Genomic DNA, 12,919 nt, shown 5'->3' on the forward strand with positions numbered 1-12,919 from the left:
TTATGAATAAGGAGTTTGCATGATGTTTTTCACGTTCAGCTTGAGAAAAAAGGAAGCATCAGCATTACTCATTTAGAGTTCTGGGTTTTCTGTGACAATATGATTAGCTAGTGTGTGCTGATTTCAAATCATCATGTCACATGAATAATATTTTTACATAGAAAACCACAGCAAGTTTTTTTTTCTTTGATCTCTTCATCACTCTGATTCCAGTAGAAAACATGACTTCTGACAGAATAAAACCAAAAGTAGAACACATAAATACTCCAAAACATGTAATGTGTGCCATCTCCCGCCTGTTTTATTTAAAACCATACAAACAAAAGAATTCCATAGTAGAAAATTCTGCATGTAAGTAGCTGATGATTTTATGTGCCTTGTAAAGGTGGGTAGATCTTCAGCTGACACCCACTTACTGAGGGTTTGAGTGGTTTACAGGAAATATCAGGATGTGCTTGAAGTAGCTCTTTAATAAAGTCTGGATTTAAATATTTTCACTCTATGTACAAAAGTAAATTCAGCCAAACTCTGATAAACTTTTTGTTTTGCTTTTAAAATGTTTTGAACTGAAAATAACACAGATTCTGATAAACTACGCTTTGCATTTCATAAAGTTTGATTTCGTGATTCATGGTTATTTCCATTTGCTCAAGACTTTCTTTCTGTTTCCACACATTCATTGTGGCTTTTCACTCTCTCTATTTTTTTTCCCAGCTTTACAGTAAAGTCATGCACATTTTACACATCTATTGTTAGGAACATGTGCAGTAAGTCACCACAGAGATTTAAAAGAAATAAGTGAGCATGAATAAGCAAAACTCGGCGCTCATATGATGTTCATAGAAGTTAATGTGTTATTTAATTTTATTAGGTTTGTTTTTTCCAAAAATCACAGAAACAAAGCATGTATATGATCTTTGAACTGTTTTGCCATCTTAATAAGAGGTTGCAAACTGACTCACAAGGTTTTCAGAGTTATGACGGTGCTTCAGACCATAAAGATGCTGTGAAATGAGAGAAAACTCAAAGCAAAGCTTAAAGATTACAGTTACCATTAAACTTGTTTTCTCTTGTGTCATCTCTTTTCCTGTTTGTGTTGTCAGGTTTCCTAAAAAGTGCTAAATGAACAGCTTTGACTCCTTCTTTTAAGAAAAGTAAGAATCACTCACAATTATTCAGACATCAAGTTGAACATGTGTTAGATTATGGAGAAGCATATCTTCCTTGATGTATTGCAAAAGTTTTACATTACTTTAATCCTTTATAGTTTTTCAAGAGAGAAAAACCCAAGATGGCCATCAATCAGTCAAATTCCACCAAAAGGTATCAGGTTGCGTTTAATAAATGGCAGCTTGAGTATCCAACACACAAGAAGCTCACAACAGAAAAATTACCTCTATGATGGATAAACACCAGTCAGCTGCAGCATTGGGACATCTTACAGGTGAAGTGAGTAACAGTGATCATCTGTAATCTCTGTCTAGAGGAGGATTTATTAGAAACCAAGTGAAGAATCACTTCTTAAAGTTGCTGAGCTGGAAACATGAAAGATAGTCTAGCGTAAGAATCTGAGCCATTTTGGCACAACTCTGACACAGATCATGGCAAGACAAGTGGGTCATCTCCAAAATGTCAAGTGTCTGGGGTGGTCTCTGTATACAGTAGTAAGTCGGTACTAAAAGAGGTGTAAGGAAAAAGGTTACGAGGGCTTGAGGCTAGTCTGTGTTTTAAGTCAATTATCTATCTCTCCAAACTCACAGAGGAACTACTGAAGCACAAACCGCTGAAATAGCAAAATAGAATATTGTTCATGTTTCCTGTCTCTTCACAGCTATGGGGAAGAAGCTGTGTTTGTTGGTCTGGGTTTTCATGACTGTGCACCTGTCAGAGGGGAGGGTGGTGACCAGAAGTCAAACGGAGCTTCATACAGGGATAAAGGTTGTGATTTATCTTGAGTTCTATGAACCATTTACAGAAACTGTCATGTGATACGATCAACTCATGAGTCAGTAATTACAACTAGAAGAATGAGAGATGTACGTTCATAGATCAAGGTTTGTGTGTGTCTGTGTTCTCAGCCAAAAAAATGTTTCACATTAATACAAGCTTAGCAGTTACAGTGTTTAAAACTCGCTCCTTATTTTTTTTGTTGGTTTTGAATATGATTATGTCTAGATGGGGAAGTGGTTTTCATTGTTGGGCATTTCCTGAGAACAGATGACCCGCTCAGCTGTTTTAGTCACATTTTACAGTAAGATGGTTCTGATAAACAAGGCCACATTTATCCTGTAAAACAAGTAGCTCATATGATTAGTCAGTGGTGGCACACAGACCCACTTTAAATGACATAAGTTGTTGTCAAACTGTTATTTTTACTTCTTTTTTTCTATCTCTCTCCCTCTCACTCTAGATTTACACAATCTGACATAAAGAACTCATTTAGACATTACACAACTGTGGCAAACACAAGCTGTTTGCATTAAGTTGTTAATGATTAATGATATGACATGTTGACAATGTGTTACATTTGATAAGAGCATCTTATAGCTACACGTAGTGGCACATGTGGGTTCTGGAAAATCTTTTTGCAGTGTTGTAAATGCACCACAAGATGGCAGCATTTTTGTAGATTTTCTTACGCTACAGTACATTAAACTCATCTCCCACACATCTATAAAGCTATCAATTAAATACATGTGCAGTCCATTTCTTACTGCAGCTCCACATTTAACCTGCTGGATTGTTCAGTTTATATACCAGGAGTTGCACCAACATACATTTTGAGATTTGTCTAACTACTTCAGTGTATGATTGACATGGCAAATATTAATGCTATGTAAGGTTTATTGACAGCTAAGCAATATAATGTGTCAACATTTGTGGGGGCATACTAACTATGGAAGAAATCCTTCAGGGTCGGGTGTGAAAAGAAATGGCAGCAGGAAAAGGCAGTAAGATGGCAGGAATTGGAAACCGAGAGGAGAGCTATGCCTGGTAAACTCTTCTAATTTCATTACACTACATGTTTCCTCAGCTTAAAGCCAATCACATAGTTGGCTGCTCTCAAGCGAGGTGGTTGGAGGGGGGATCACGCATAATGTAACAGCCACTAAATTGTGACCGTAGCCCAGACTGGCATACCTTAGCACATAATCTGATTATTGGATCAATAACACAGCAACATTTGGGGCATTGCTGGCATGGCTGGCTTCTTCTCTGGTTACACATTGCTGGCATTCACCACTCGTTCCCACTTTATAGGTGACAAAGTGTGAATGTGAGCAGGAATTTAAATGGAAGGCCTTTTAAATAAGATGAGTCGCACAGCGTAACCTTCATCACATCTGGCCGTGCTAATGTCTATCGGATTAAACAGACACAAAGAATTCAGCACGTTCAATGCGTAAAATTAAAAACTGATCTCAAATCTCCACAAAGCCTATTTATGCTTACCATTTGCATTTTTCCAAATACTGGGCAAGAATAAAAATATATTGCTTTGTCCAGTTACTCTTCGTGCTTTTTATTAATGTAAACTAAGGTAAAACTGCAGGAGATCTGAAGTACCATAAAAATATTTATTGACATTACAATATTCTCTTAAGCAAAAATGAGAAATGAGACACACACACACACGCACACACAAAACATCCCAAAATATTCAGAAAGTCCAAATTTAAATAATCTTATAATGATAGAAATACAGAATTAAAATGGAACATCTTCAAATTGAAAACAAAATATTTTCTGGGGGTTCAGTCTGAACAAGTTTTGATCATTCTGAATGAGAAGCTCCATGAAAAAGCACATGGCAATTGCAGCTCTATAACCTCCCTCTTCAGGAAACACAATAAACTGAACCACAATAATTTCAGAACACTGGCCGCGTCATCTGAGAAATGTACATTAACACCAATAAATAAAACCAGATTATTTTAAAGAGAAATATTATAGAATAAAAACAAAAAAATGGCCTCGTGTTGACAGTCACAAAGCATAAACTGACATTAATTCTACTCTTGGATGTTGCTGCATGTTCCATTTGTGAAATGCAGATAAGTGGATAATGACCACGATTGTACCAACACAAAACATGAGACAGAGATAACCAGGAACGTTGGAGGAAATCCCTGCTCACTGCTAGTCATCCCTCTGCACCTCCATTCATCCTTTTATCCCTCTGTCCTCTTTAAAAGTCTGTTTTGATCCTGTGTCTCTCAGTCCAAACAGGTCACTGTGGCTCACACCTTGCCAGGGTCTGTGCTACACCGGCAGCGACAGGACACAAAGTGGAGGGTGAGATGAGAAAGAGAGAGCAGCAGTACAGATTGCAGCCAGTTCATACACTCTGTCGTGCTCCCTTTTTTCCTCTCTCTGCTTTATCTCCATGGTGCACACACGTCGACCTGGAGCAAGGCTGTGATACTGGCAGGGGAGGCTAAGAGCAGAGAGAAGGGGGTGGATAGATGGGGAGGCAGTGTGTGGGGGGGATAAAGGGACACGCTGCTTCAATAGCGGAGCAGGTCCAGGGACTAATTGGATCTGGTAATGGCAGGTCAGTGTGACTGAAGGTCTCGTTAGAACCAGTACAGCTCCTTGCCTTTCTTGTGCTGCTGGAGGCCTGAGGAAAGAAAAAGACAGGGAAACAATGAGGAGGACAACCGTGAACAACAGAACACAGGTTGTCATGGAGTCTGCTTTAACCAAACATCCTGTTCTAGGAGGGGAGCAAGAGCTTCTGTGATGATTATGATGTATTGTGCATTTGCGTGCACGTGTCAGAACACATGGGAGTCCGTTGAGGGCATGGATATTTACATCAAATGTACAAGCATCTAACCATATGTTTCAATACTTAGGCAGTTAGGATGTAAAAGTGATACAACTGTGTGTTTGTGTGCACGTATATATATATATATATATATATATATATATATAGAGCTATATCAATTTGCATTATAAAGTCTTCCAGTAACTGTTTAGTAAGAAGCACCAAGATATTTCTGTTCTGTCTGGTATATATGGTCTTATTATTGTTTATAAAAAAAATATGGACTTGTATCTTCCAGAAAACATTTACAAAAAGGCTGACATTGCTGGGTGGGTACCTGCATCCATGTTGAGTGCCAAAGTCTGGCTCACATCTCCTGGAGGAAGTAGACTGGGCCAGGAGACTGGAGACTCCAGCTTGCTCACTTCATAGTGGCTTGGTAAAGTAGCGAGATGAGGTGGTCTCACAGTGGGCATGAGCAGGGGCCCGTAGTGGGGCTCCAAAGCTGAGGGTGCATAGAGTTCATGAAGAGGCCGCGGGGGGCCATAGGCCTGCGCTTGAGGGTATCCCCAGCTCTCTGGTGGGTGAGGGTGGGGGTGAGGATGAGGATGAGCATGTGGGTGGGGGTGAGCATGTGGGTGCGGCAGGCCTGGGTGTAGCCCTGATGATGCATATGGGTCCATGGAATAGGAGGGTGCACCAGTCTCACAATGCGGGCGGCTCTGAGGTGAGGAGTAGTTACTGTCCCAGAAAGATGGGGGGAAGCTTCGCCGACTGCTAGGTGAAGGGGTATCTAATGAGAGGCAAAAATGGAGGAAAAATCATCACTTAAAGGCCAAATAAAGAAAAGTTACACAACTTTGCTGTGAAACATTTAATTTATAGAAGCAAGTGGATCTGTAAGAAGCCACGTGTGCTAAAACATAGGTGTCACTCACATGACTGATACACCCTCTGGCCCAGATATCTTCCCCATTGGATCATACTGTCACACAGCCCTAGCCCCAACAAGACACAGAAATAAACACAACCATGCTCCCACAGACAGAGCGAGAGAGAAAGGGAGAGCAAGGTAGAAAGAGAGACGTCCCTATATCCTCGAATTCTATATAAGGCAGACGCTGTAACCTGGAGGCCGCCCAAGGCTCACAGTCTTAAATCACTTGCTATGGTGACACCTCTCACTCTCATGTCAGCCCAATACTCCTAAAAGTCTACCAACACATTTAAGCATGCACGCACACACATATGTGCAAGCAGTTCTGTCCCTGTGCTAGCACCCGCTGCCCCACTCCTCTGTCTCCTGCACCCCCACCTGTTGTTTTCTCTGCCCCCTCCCACTCCCTCCTCGCCCTTCACAGAATGTCAGCAACCCATTATATGTTTTTTGCAGTATCATTTTATATTTAGATATTCCTCTGAAAAAAGACACCATGCTTCATCCTAAGAGGTAGTGTTTCCCACTGGCCCTATCACACTGACCACAGCATATATAAATCTGACTAGCAGGCAAGCAACTGACTGTGCAACCGTTGGGGGGAAAGAGCAGGAACGAGAGTCAGAATGGCAGCCATGGAGACGTTTGAAGGGGATACGTTGGCGAGGCTGTGCGCTTACGGCCGAGTATAAACATAGCATCTGTTGTGAGGCAGGGAGCGTGTGTTGGTGTCGAAATGAAGACATCCGGCTGAACAAGGAAGAGACTACGTTGACAGCAGCACGAGGAGAGTAAGCGGAGGCTGCAGGCCCTACATGGTTATCTAAGGGATATCCTCACCCTGCTAGCAGGAAAAAGGTCCCACTTGATTTATAACTTATATTTTTTATGTAGACAAAATTAAAGCAAAAAAAAAAAAAAAAGAAATAAACATCTCAAAACAATATTTGAAGCTGTTTTGAGACACAAGTCTTATTTAGTTTAATAAAGCGTGCACATGTATGATATGTTTGTTCTTTTAGCCAGGTTGGTAATTGGACTGTAATAACTTAGGAATTCTTTAATTCCACCCCCAAAACCAGCAAAAAAACACAACAATTTGCATAGTCTATTCTGTCTAAAATCAAAGAAGTTTCTTTTGACTGCCAACAGCTCCTGACCAGCATGACCTTTTGCCCTGGCCTCTCCACGGACAACAGTTCCCACAAGCAACACTTCAGTCCTGTCACCTGATCACATCACCTGTCTGACCCTTTGCTGTGCTCTGCAGAACTGTCAGTTCACCCTGTGTGGCCTCAAAATCCAGTGCAGGAAAGATCTCATCAGTAAATCTCATAAGACAGCTAGATGACCAATGCAAAAAAGGTTCACTTTAAAGAAGAAAAAAATATATATAATAATTACTGTTTTTGTTTTTTGTTTTTTCATTTCCACACAAATTATTCATGGAGTCTAGATGGAGTCCAATTGAAATGTGTTCTAACATTTACAATTACTGAAAACCATCTTTTTCTTTAAGGAAGCAGATGAAAACTGTGTGTCTAAAATAATCTTAATTTGCATTTTTCATAGAGAAACAGGTGTGCAACTTTATTCCTATGAACAGCAATTTCATATAGGCTACCTGTCCCTTGTTGATCTGGCGCCTGTCTTTTGCCCTCTCCGTCCATGTAGGAGCTCAGGGCCCTGGAGAAGTGCTCATCCACCACGCTGCTGATGTCTCCCTGGTAATAGGTGAAGAGCACACAACGAGAGGTCAGGTACTCTGCCTCGGGGGTCTCCTGCTTCTCTTTGGGACCCTCCTCTGGCCTTGAAGCAGCAGGGGTGTAAGAGGAAGAAGAAGAGCTAGATGAAGATGAGGAGGAAGCGGATCCTCCAGTGCTTGGGCCCCCAGACATCCCTTCGGGAACGCTGGGAGTGTTCATAAAACCCCGGCTGTGACGCGAAGTGTAGCTCAGACCTGTGGGAGCCTGTTGTGGGGAGACAGGTCAGAGAAGAGGGAGGGGGAAGAAGAGCAGGAAGAAGGTTAAGACAGGTGTTGAAGAAGACACTTCTGAAGCTGAATATGAGATATTTCGACATAAAATGTTTTGTGTGTGGCCATACCGGCATGTGTATGTGTGCGCGCGAACATGAGTGGGAGAGCAAAGATATAAGTGGGTGCAGAACGACTTCTTGTAATTACAGATAGTAGCTGATAAATTGCTTGTTAGATCAAATTAATTCTTAAATCACAAACTTGTGAAATCCACTAGTTAGATTCAGCTTATTTGCTTTTACAAGCTGCACAAATGATTCATTCTTCATGTAAATGACGCTATCCTTGAAATAAAACTTGTAAATAAGCTTTTAAATATTTTCTCACTTCCTACCTGTAAGCTATTGATAAAAGCAGGAGCAGTCGATGCGTACGGTGCGTAATGTCCATAGGCTGGGTACATAACATCCAAACAGCTCATGGTAAATGAGCGGTGTCTTCACAGTTCTCCTGAAACTGACCTTAGTGAGAGAGAGTGCGACAACATTCCGTGTTTTTTTGGCGAAGAGAAACGAAGCTCAGTGGTCGCCGATTCGCGTAAAAAAAGCCCGTGCCAGACTTGACAGAACCGCTCCAGAAAGAGCGCACCTTTCCGCTCCCTGCGTGCACCACAACAGCTGCGGTAGCAAAATGTAGAGAGGTTTATGAAGCAAGCATAAGGGTGTTCTGTCCGGTACATCTCTGAGTCAACCCCTCCCACCTATACAAACCTTCCACCCCCCACATGATCTCCACTAGCAGAACCAGTACTCGAACTTCCACCTCGTCTATAAAGTCAAAACAATATGCACTGATTATGCTGCAAACTGATTAATTCACTTTATTACCTTAATTGTCTTAAAGCCAGAAGCATATGTATCATAAATCAAGAGAATGAATAAGGTGTGGGAATGCAAATTTCACATTCAAGGATAAAACATGGGGCAAGGTGTTTTCTAAAAAGCCTAGAAACAACTTCTGACTAATTTTGACCGTACGACTCTTATTCCTGGTGTCCAAAATAGCTAAATATAGAATATGTCATCCAGTTACACAAATAGATTTAGAAGAAGTCACTGAGCTAACCAGCCACACAACAATGAGCACATGATCCATGTGGTTCTGTGACTTTTTATTCTTCTCCATGTACTTTGGATACTTGAAAACTTTGAGCACAGTCCAAGCTGAAAGTGTATCCATGGTCTTAAAACAGCCATCGGTTGCCAAGTAAACCTTTAAGTCATCTGAAGCATTTAGTGTGTTCCCAGAATGACACATAGGTGTCAACTATAGGTTGCATACACTGGTCATACCAACATGGAGGAGAAAGGGACTCTGCACAAATCTATGACAAATTATCACCTATCAGCAGAGCAAACAAAAGATATTTTCACACACACACACAAACATGCCCACTGACAATTACAAACACCCCAGAAACACTAAAGTCACTGTACATCCAGGTGAAAAGAGACTTGAAAAGACCATTTAACATGAAAACAAGTAAGAGAAATTTTCTTGAAAGTGGTCTCTGTTTCTCTTTCTTGCAGGTTCTTGAGCTTTGAGCTTGCCAGTCTTTTTGACAGGCACTTTAGAATGCCTGGGTGAATAGTGTGGAAAATTTGCAGAATTCCATGGACGAGTGTCAGATGAGGTGGAATTTCTCTGATGTATGCTAGTGGACAAGCTCCTAGGGAAGTTACATCGTCCTTCTGCTGCGTTCTCTAGATGGAGAACATGACCAACAACTTGCTACACATACATCACACATAGTATGAATAACTGTAGGCAGGTTATTGGCGTGTTGATAAATCAAACATGCTCTTAAATAGCAATGGATGAAGCTGACAAGCATAACTTAAGTTCTCACTTTGACCTGTTGCATGTCTGCTTTAATGAACTGATTTCCCAGTGTATCTGTGCAACATAAGGCTTCTGGTATGGTTATGCATGTGTTGCAAAAAGTCTCAGCAAATAGTGTCAGTTTCCATAACAAATTAAGAGTCATTTTAATTATGCAAATCCACTTTTTAAAGAGATCATTAGTAGCATTATTGGGGCATTAATTGTACTTCAGTTCGTTACCTTTGGAGCAAGGTGTGTAATATGGGCCACTAGATCCATATTCATGCAGGGTAATGCAGGACAGCGCAGGAGTCAGGGAGAAAAAGAGTGATGCAATGGCAGAAAGCTCACTGTTACACCAGCGTGATCAACAGCTGCAGCTGAGGGAAGGGAAGAGGCCACTATTAGTATTAATGGCCATGACTAAATGTCTCTCTCTGTCTCTCTTTCTCTCTCTCTCTCTCTCTGTCTCTGCCCCCACTTATCTTCCCTTGTAATAAATACACACTAATATTTTTTCTATTTACTCCGTTTACCTCATTGCACATGTGCACACCTGTAAATGCACCAATGAGAGCACATGCAGAAGTACACACAACATTTACCAGTGAGATACCAAATAAGAAAAAGATACAACCAAGCTGCAGGGGCATGGCAGTGATCCCAAAGCCATGTTTGTCAGTGACACTGAGCAGTGCATACATAAAACTTTGCATGAGAAGAATAGCATTGCAAAGAGCTCTCAGGTGCTCTTGTGTGTGTTTCTGTAAGCAAGAGTGTGTGGTAGTGTCGACATTTGCTTGTATAAGCTGAAAATAAACACAGGTTACATCATTGCCTATGACCCTTCAGCACATCAAGGCTCCGCCCCTCTTAAAAGAGGTTTGACCAGAGAGAGTCTCTCATTGGCTGAGATGTTGCAGGCCAGCCTGGTTTTATTTAGACCACTATTCAAATTCAACAGCACCATTAATAGTTTATGCTCTTTGCTAGAAATACATGAATAATTGCATACATTTGTTGTCGTCAACTCTTTATGAAGTTTCTACAGTTACATTGTCAGAAAATATATAATTTTATTAGGATGAGTCCTTATCAGGAAAATGAACAGGTTTTTGGTGATGGTCTGTAAAGTAGGGCTGGTTGCAATATGAACCCAAAACCATATAAGCTACCTCCTGAAACAACAAGTCCTTTATTAAGGTCTCAGTGTGGCTTGGTCCCAGGAGGGTTGGACCTCAGGATTCCACTGTTGTTTATATGCCTCGGTGTGCATGTGTATGTGTGCGTATATGTCCAAGAGATCGATGTACAGCTGCCTCGTTGTCCAGTTCCACACAAACTCATCTCAGCTGTTCAAAATCATCACCGAGTGTCATAAGACAGACACTCTGGCACACACACACTCACAAAGGGCCACATATGGACAGGTCTGGCTCATTCAACCTTCTACACAAATGTTGGTGATAAATCCTCTCTGATAGATTGTGCAAGTGTGCTGCTATTTTCTTCCCCAAACAACCCACTCATTGTCCTCACAGACCACCAGGATTCCAGAGACTAGAAGTCATTTTAATGTAGCAGCATTTTAAGGGTTATGCTTTCATAAGCTGTTCAAATAGAAAGCAAGCAGGCATATTTTACTCTGCTTCATTATTCTTTTTGGAAGATTATTTTTTCTAATTAATCATGTTTTAGAAAATCATCAGTTTCAATGCATTTTAAAGGGTTTAAGAGTTAAAAAGAATTAAAATATTGCTCCTTTTTTCATCACCTATATGTTATGATTCCTCACAAGGCAATTTTTTTTTTGTATGGCACATTTCATGTACAAGACAATTCAAAGTGCTTTACATAAAACATTGAAAGCATTACAGGTGGTGCAAAGAGAGCCTTAAAAAGTAGTAAAAGGCTGCAACAAATAGTAAAAATCCCAATGAAATCATAATAAAATTAAATTACTTTAAATGATTAAAAGCAAGAGACTGTGCAGATTTCATGCATAGGTGCAAGAGAAAAGTGTCTGCATTTGGTAAAAGTTTAATCTCCCCTGGCTGTTTGTTACACTTGTTTGTAGCATAACAGCTAAATGCTGCTTCTCCATGTTTAGTCCGGGCTCTCATCTGGACTAGCTGACATGAGTCTTTGGATATAAGAGCTCTGCTAGGTTTATATTCTCTGAACATATCAGATGTATTTTGGGCCTAAACCGTATTGGGATTTGTAAACAAGCAGAAGGGTTTTAAAATCTATTATGTGACTGACTGGAAGCCAGTGTAAAGATTTTAAAACTGGTGTGATATGTTCAGATCTCTTAGTCCTGGCTAAATTCTAAATTCTCTTTTTAGGAAGTCCTGTTAAAATACCATTACAGTAATCCATCCTACTGGAGATGAATGCACGGATGAGTTTCTCCTGGTCTTTCTGGGAGGCTAAACCTAATTCTGTTGATGTTTTTGAGTTAGTAAAAAGCTGTAGTGACAGCTTGATGTGGCTGCTGAAAGTCAGATCCCAGTATCAACACTATAAGGTTACAAACTTGGTCAGTGATTTTAAGAACTCGAGTCTTCAGGTGTTTACCAATGCTGACCTTCTTCTCTTTGCTGCCAAACAGAATAATCTCAGTTTTTTCTTCATTTAATTGTAAAAAATTCTCCCTCATCCAAGTGTTTATTTGCTCCAGACACTGAAACAGTAAGTCTATTGGGCTGCAGCTGTCTGATAACAGAGGCACATAAAGCTGTGTATCATCTGCATAACTGTGATAATTAATGCTAAAGTTCTGTAATATTTGACCCAAAGGGAGCATTTACAAGTTGAATAGAAGTAGTTCAACAAGTAAATATTTAAATATGAGCAGAGGCGTAGCAGCCAATACAAGGGTTTATATTTGGACAGAAATGACTTTCCTCGTTTTGTAAAACAAGTTAAAATCTATGAAAAAAATAAAAAATCTGATGCCGTGTATGGGTACTCTGAAAGATAGGAACAAGAAGAATAAAAAGATTACAACAGACAGGTCTGCTGGTGGGATGCCAGCCCCGTTGTAATGAAAAAAAACATAATTTAAAACATCAAGTGCTCCCCACACACAAACACACAAACCCCAAAGTGATAGTAAAAAAAAAAAGTAAGCACAAATAAATGGAGGACCAGATCCCCATTGGTGGCCGACAATTAATCAAAAGCTATTTATTAAGATTTCACCAAATGCAGCACCGCAGTTAGTTCTAAAATATTGAGGGGGAAAGCCAAAATCTAAAAGTCATGAAAAATACATATCTAAAAACAAAAACAGTAGAAGGCTGACCAGTTCCACTTGGAGCCCATTCCCCTCCTAGTCACCTTT

The 12,919-nt window shown here is 40.4% G+C and overlaps 1 protein-coding gene across 2 annotated transcripts; it reads right to left on the reverse strand.

The window, feature by feature from the left end:
- Positions 1–3,553: 3,553 nt before the first annotated feature.
- vgll2b (vestigial-like family member 2b) lies at positions 3,554–8,350 on the reverse strand. Of its 2 annotated transcripts, none has more exons than XM_041971743.1 (4): positions 8,081–8,350; positions 7,333–7,678; positions 5,109–5,564; positions 3,554–4,621 (listed from the first exon to the last, which is right to left on the reverse strand). In XM_041971743.1, exons 1-4 carry the CDS (start codon positions 8,165–8,167, stop codon positions 4,578–4,580), a joined length of 933 nt encoding a protein of 310 aa, XP_041827677.1. In that variant the 5' UTR covers positions 8,168–8,350; the 3' UTR covers positions 3,554–4,577. The 2 variants fall into 2 exon arrangements, with proteins under 2 accessions (XP_041827677.1, XP_041827678.1); XM_041971744.1 differs by having other exon boundaries at positions 8,208–8,348.
- Between the last annotated feature and the right edge of the window lie 4,569 nt (positions 8,351–12,919).

This window comes from Melanotaenia boesemani, chromosome 20 (assembly GCF_017639745.1).
Source record: "Melanotaenia boesemani isolate fMelBoe1 chromosome 20, fMelBoe1.pri, whole genome shotgun sequence".
Taxonomy (NCBI): Eukaryota; Metazoa; Chordata; class Actinopteri; order Atheriniformes; family Melanotaeniidae; genus Melanotaenia; species Melanotaenia boesemani.

Bases quoted from the DNA above. Each gene is read 5' to 3' on its own strand.
- vgll2b (XM_041971743.1), bottom strand. From the start codon at position 8,167: ATGAGCTGTTTGGATGTTATGTACCCAGCCTATGGACATTACGCACCG. The intron at 7,679-8,080 runs GTAGGAAGTGAG...TCCCCACAACAG, and splicing joins CTTTTATCAATAGCTTACAG to GCTCCCACAGGTCTGAGCTA. The intron at 5,565-7,332 runs GTAGCCTATATG...GCCTCTCATTAG, and splicing joins GCCAGATCAACAAGGGACAG to ATACCCCTTCACCTAGCAGT.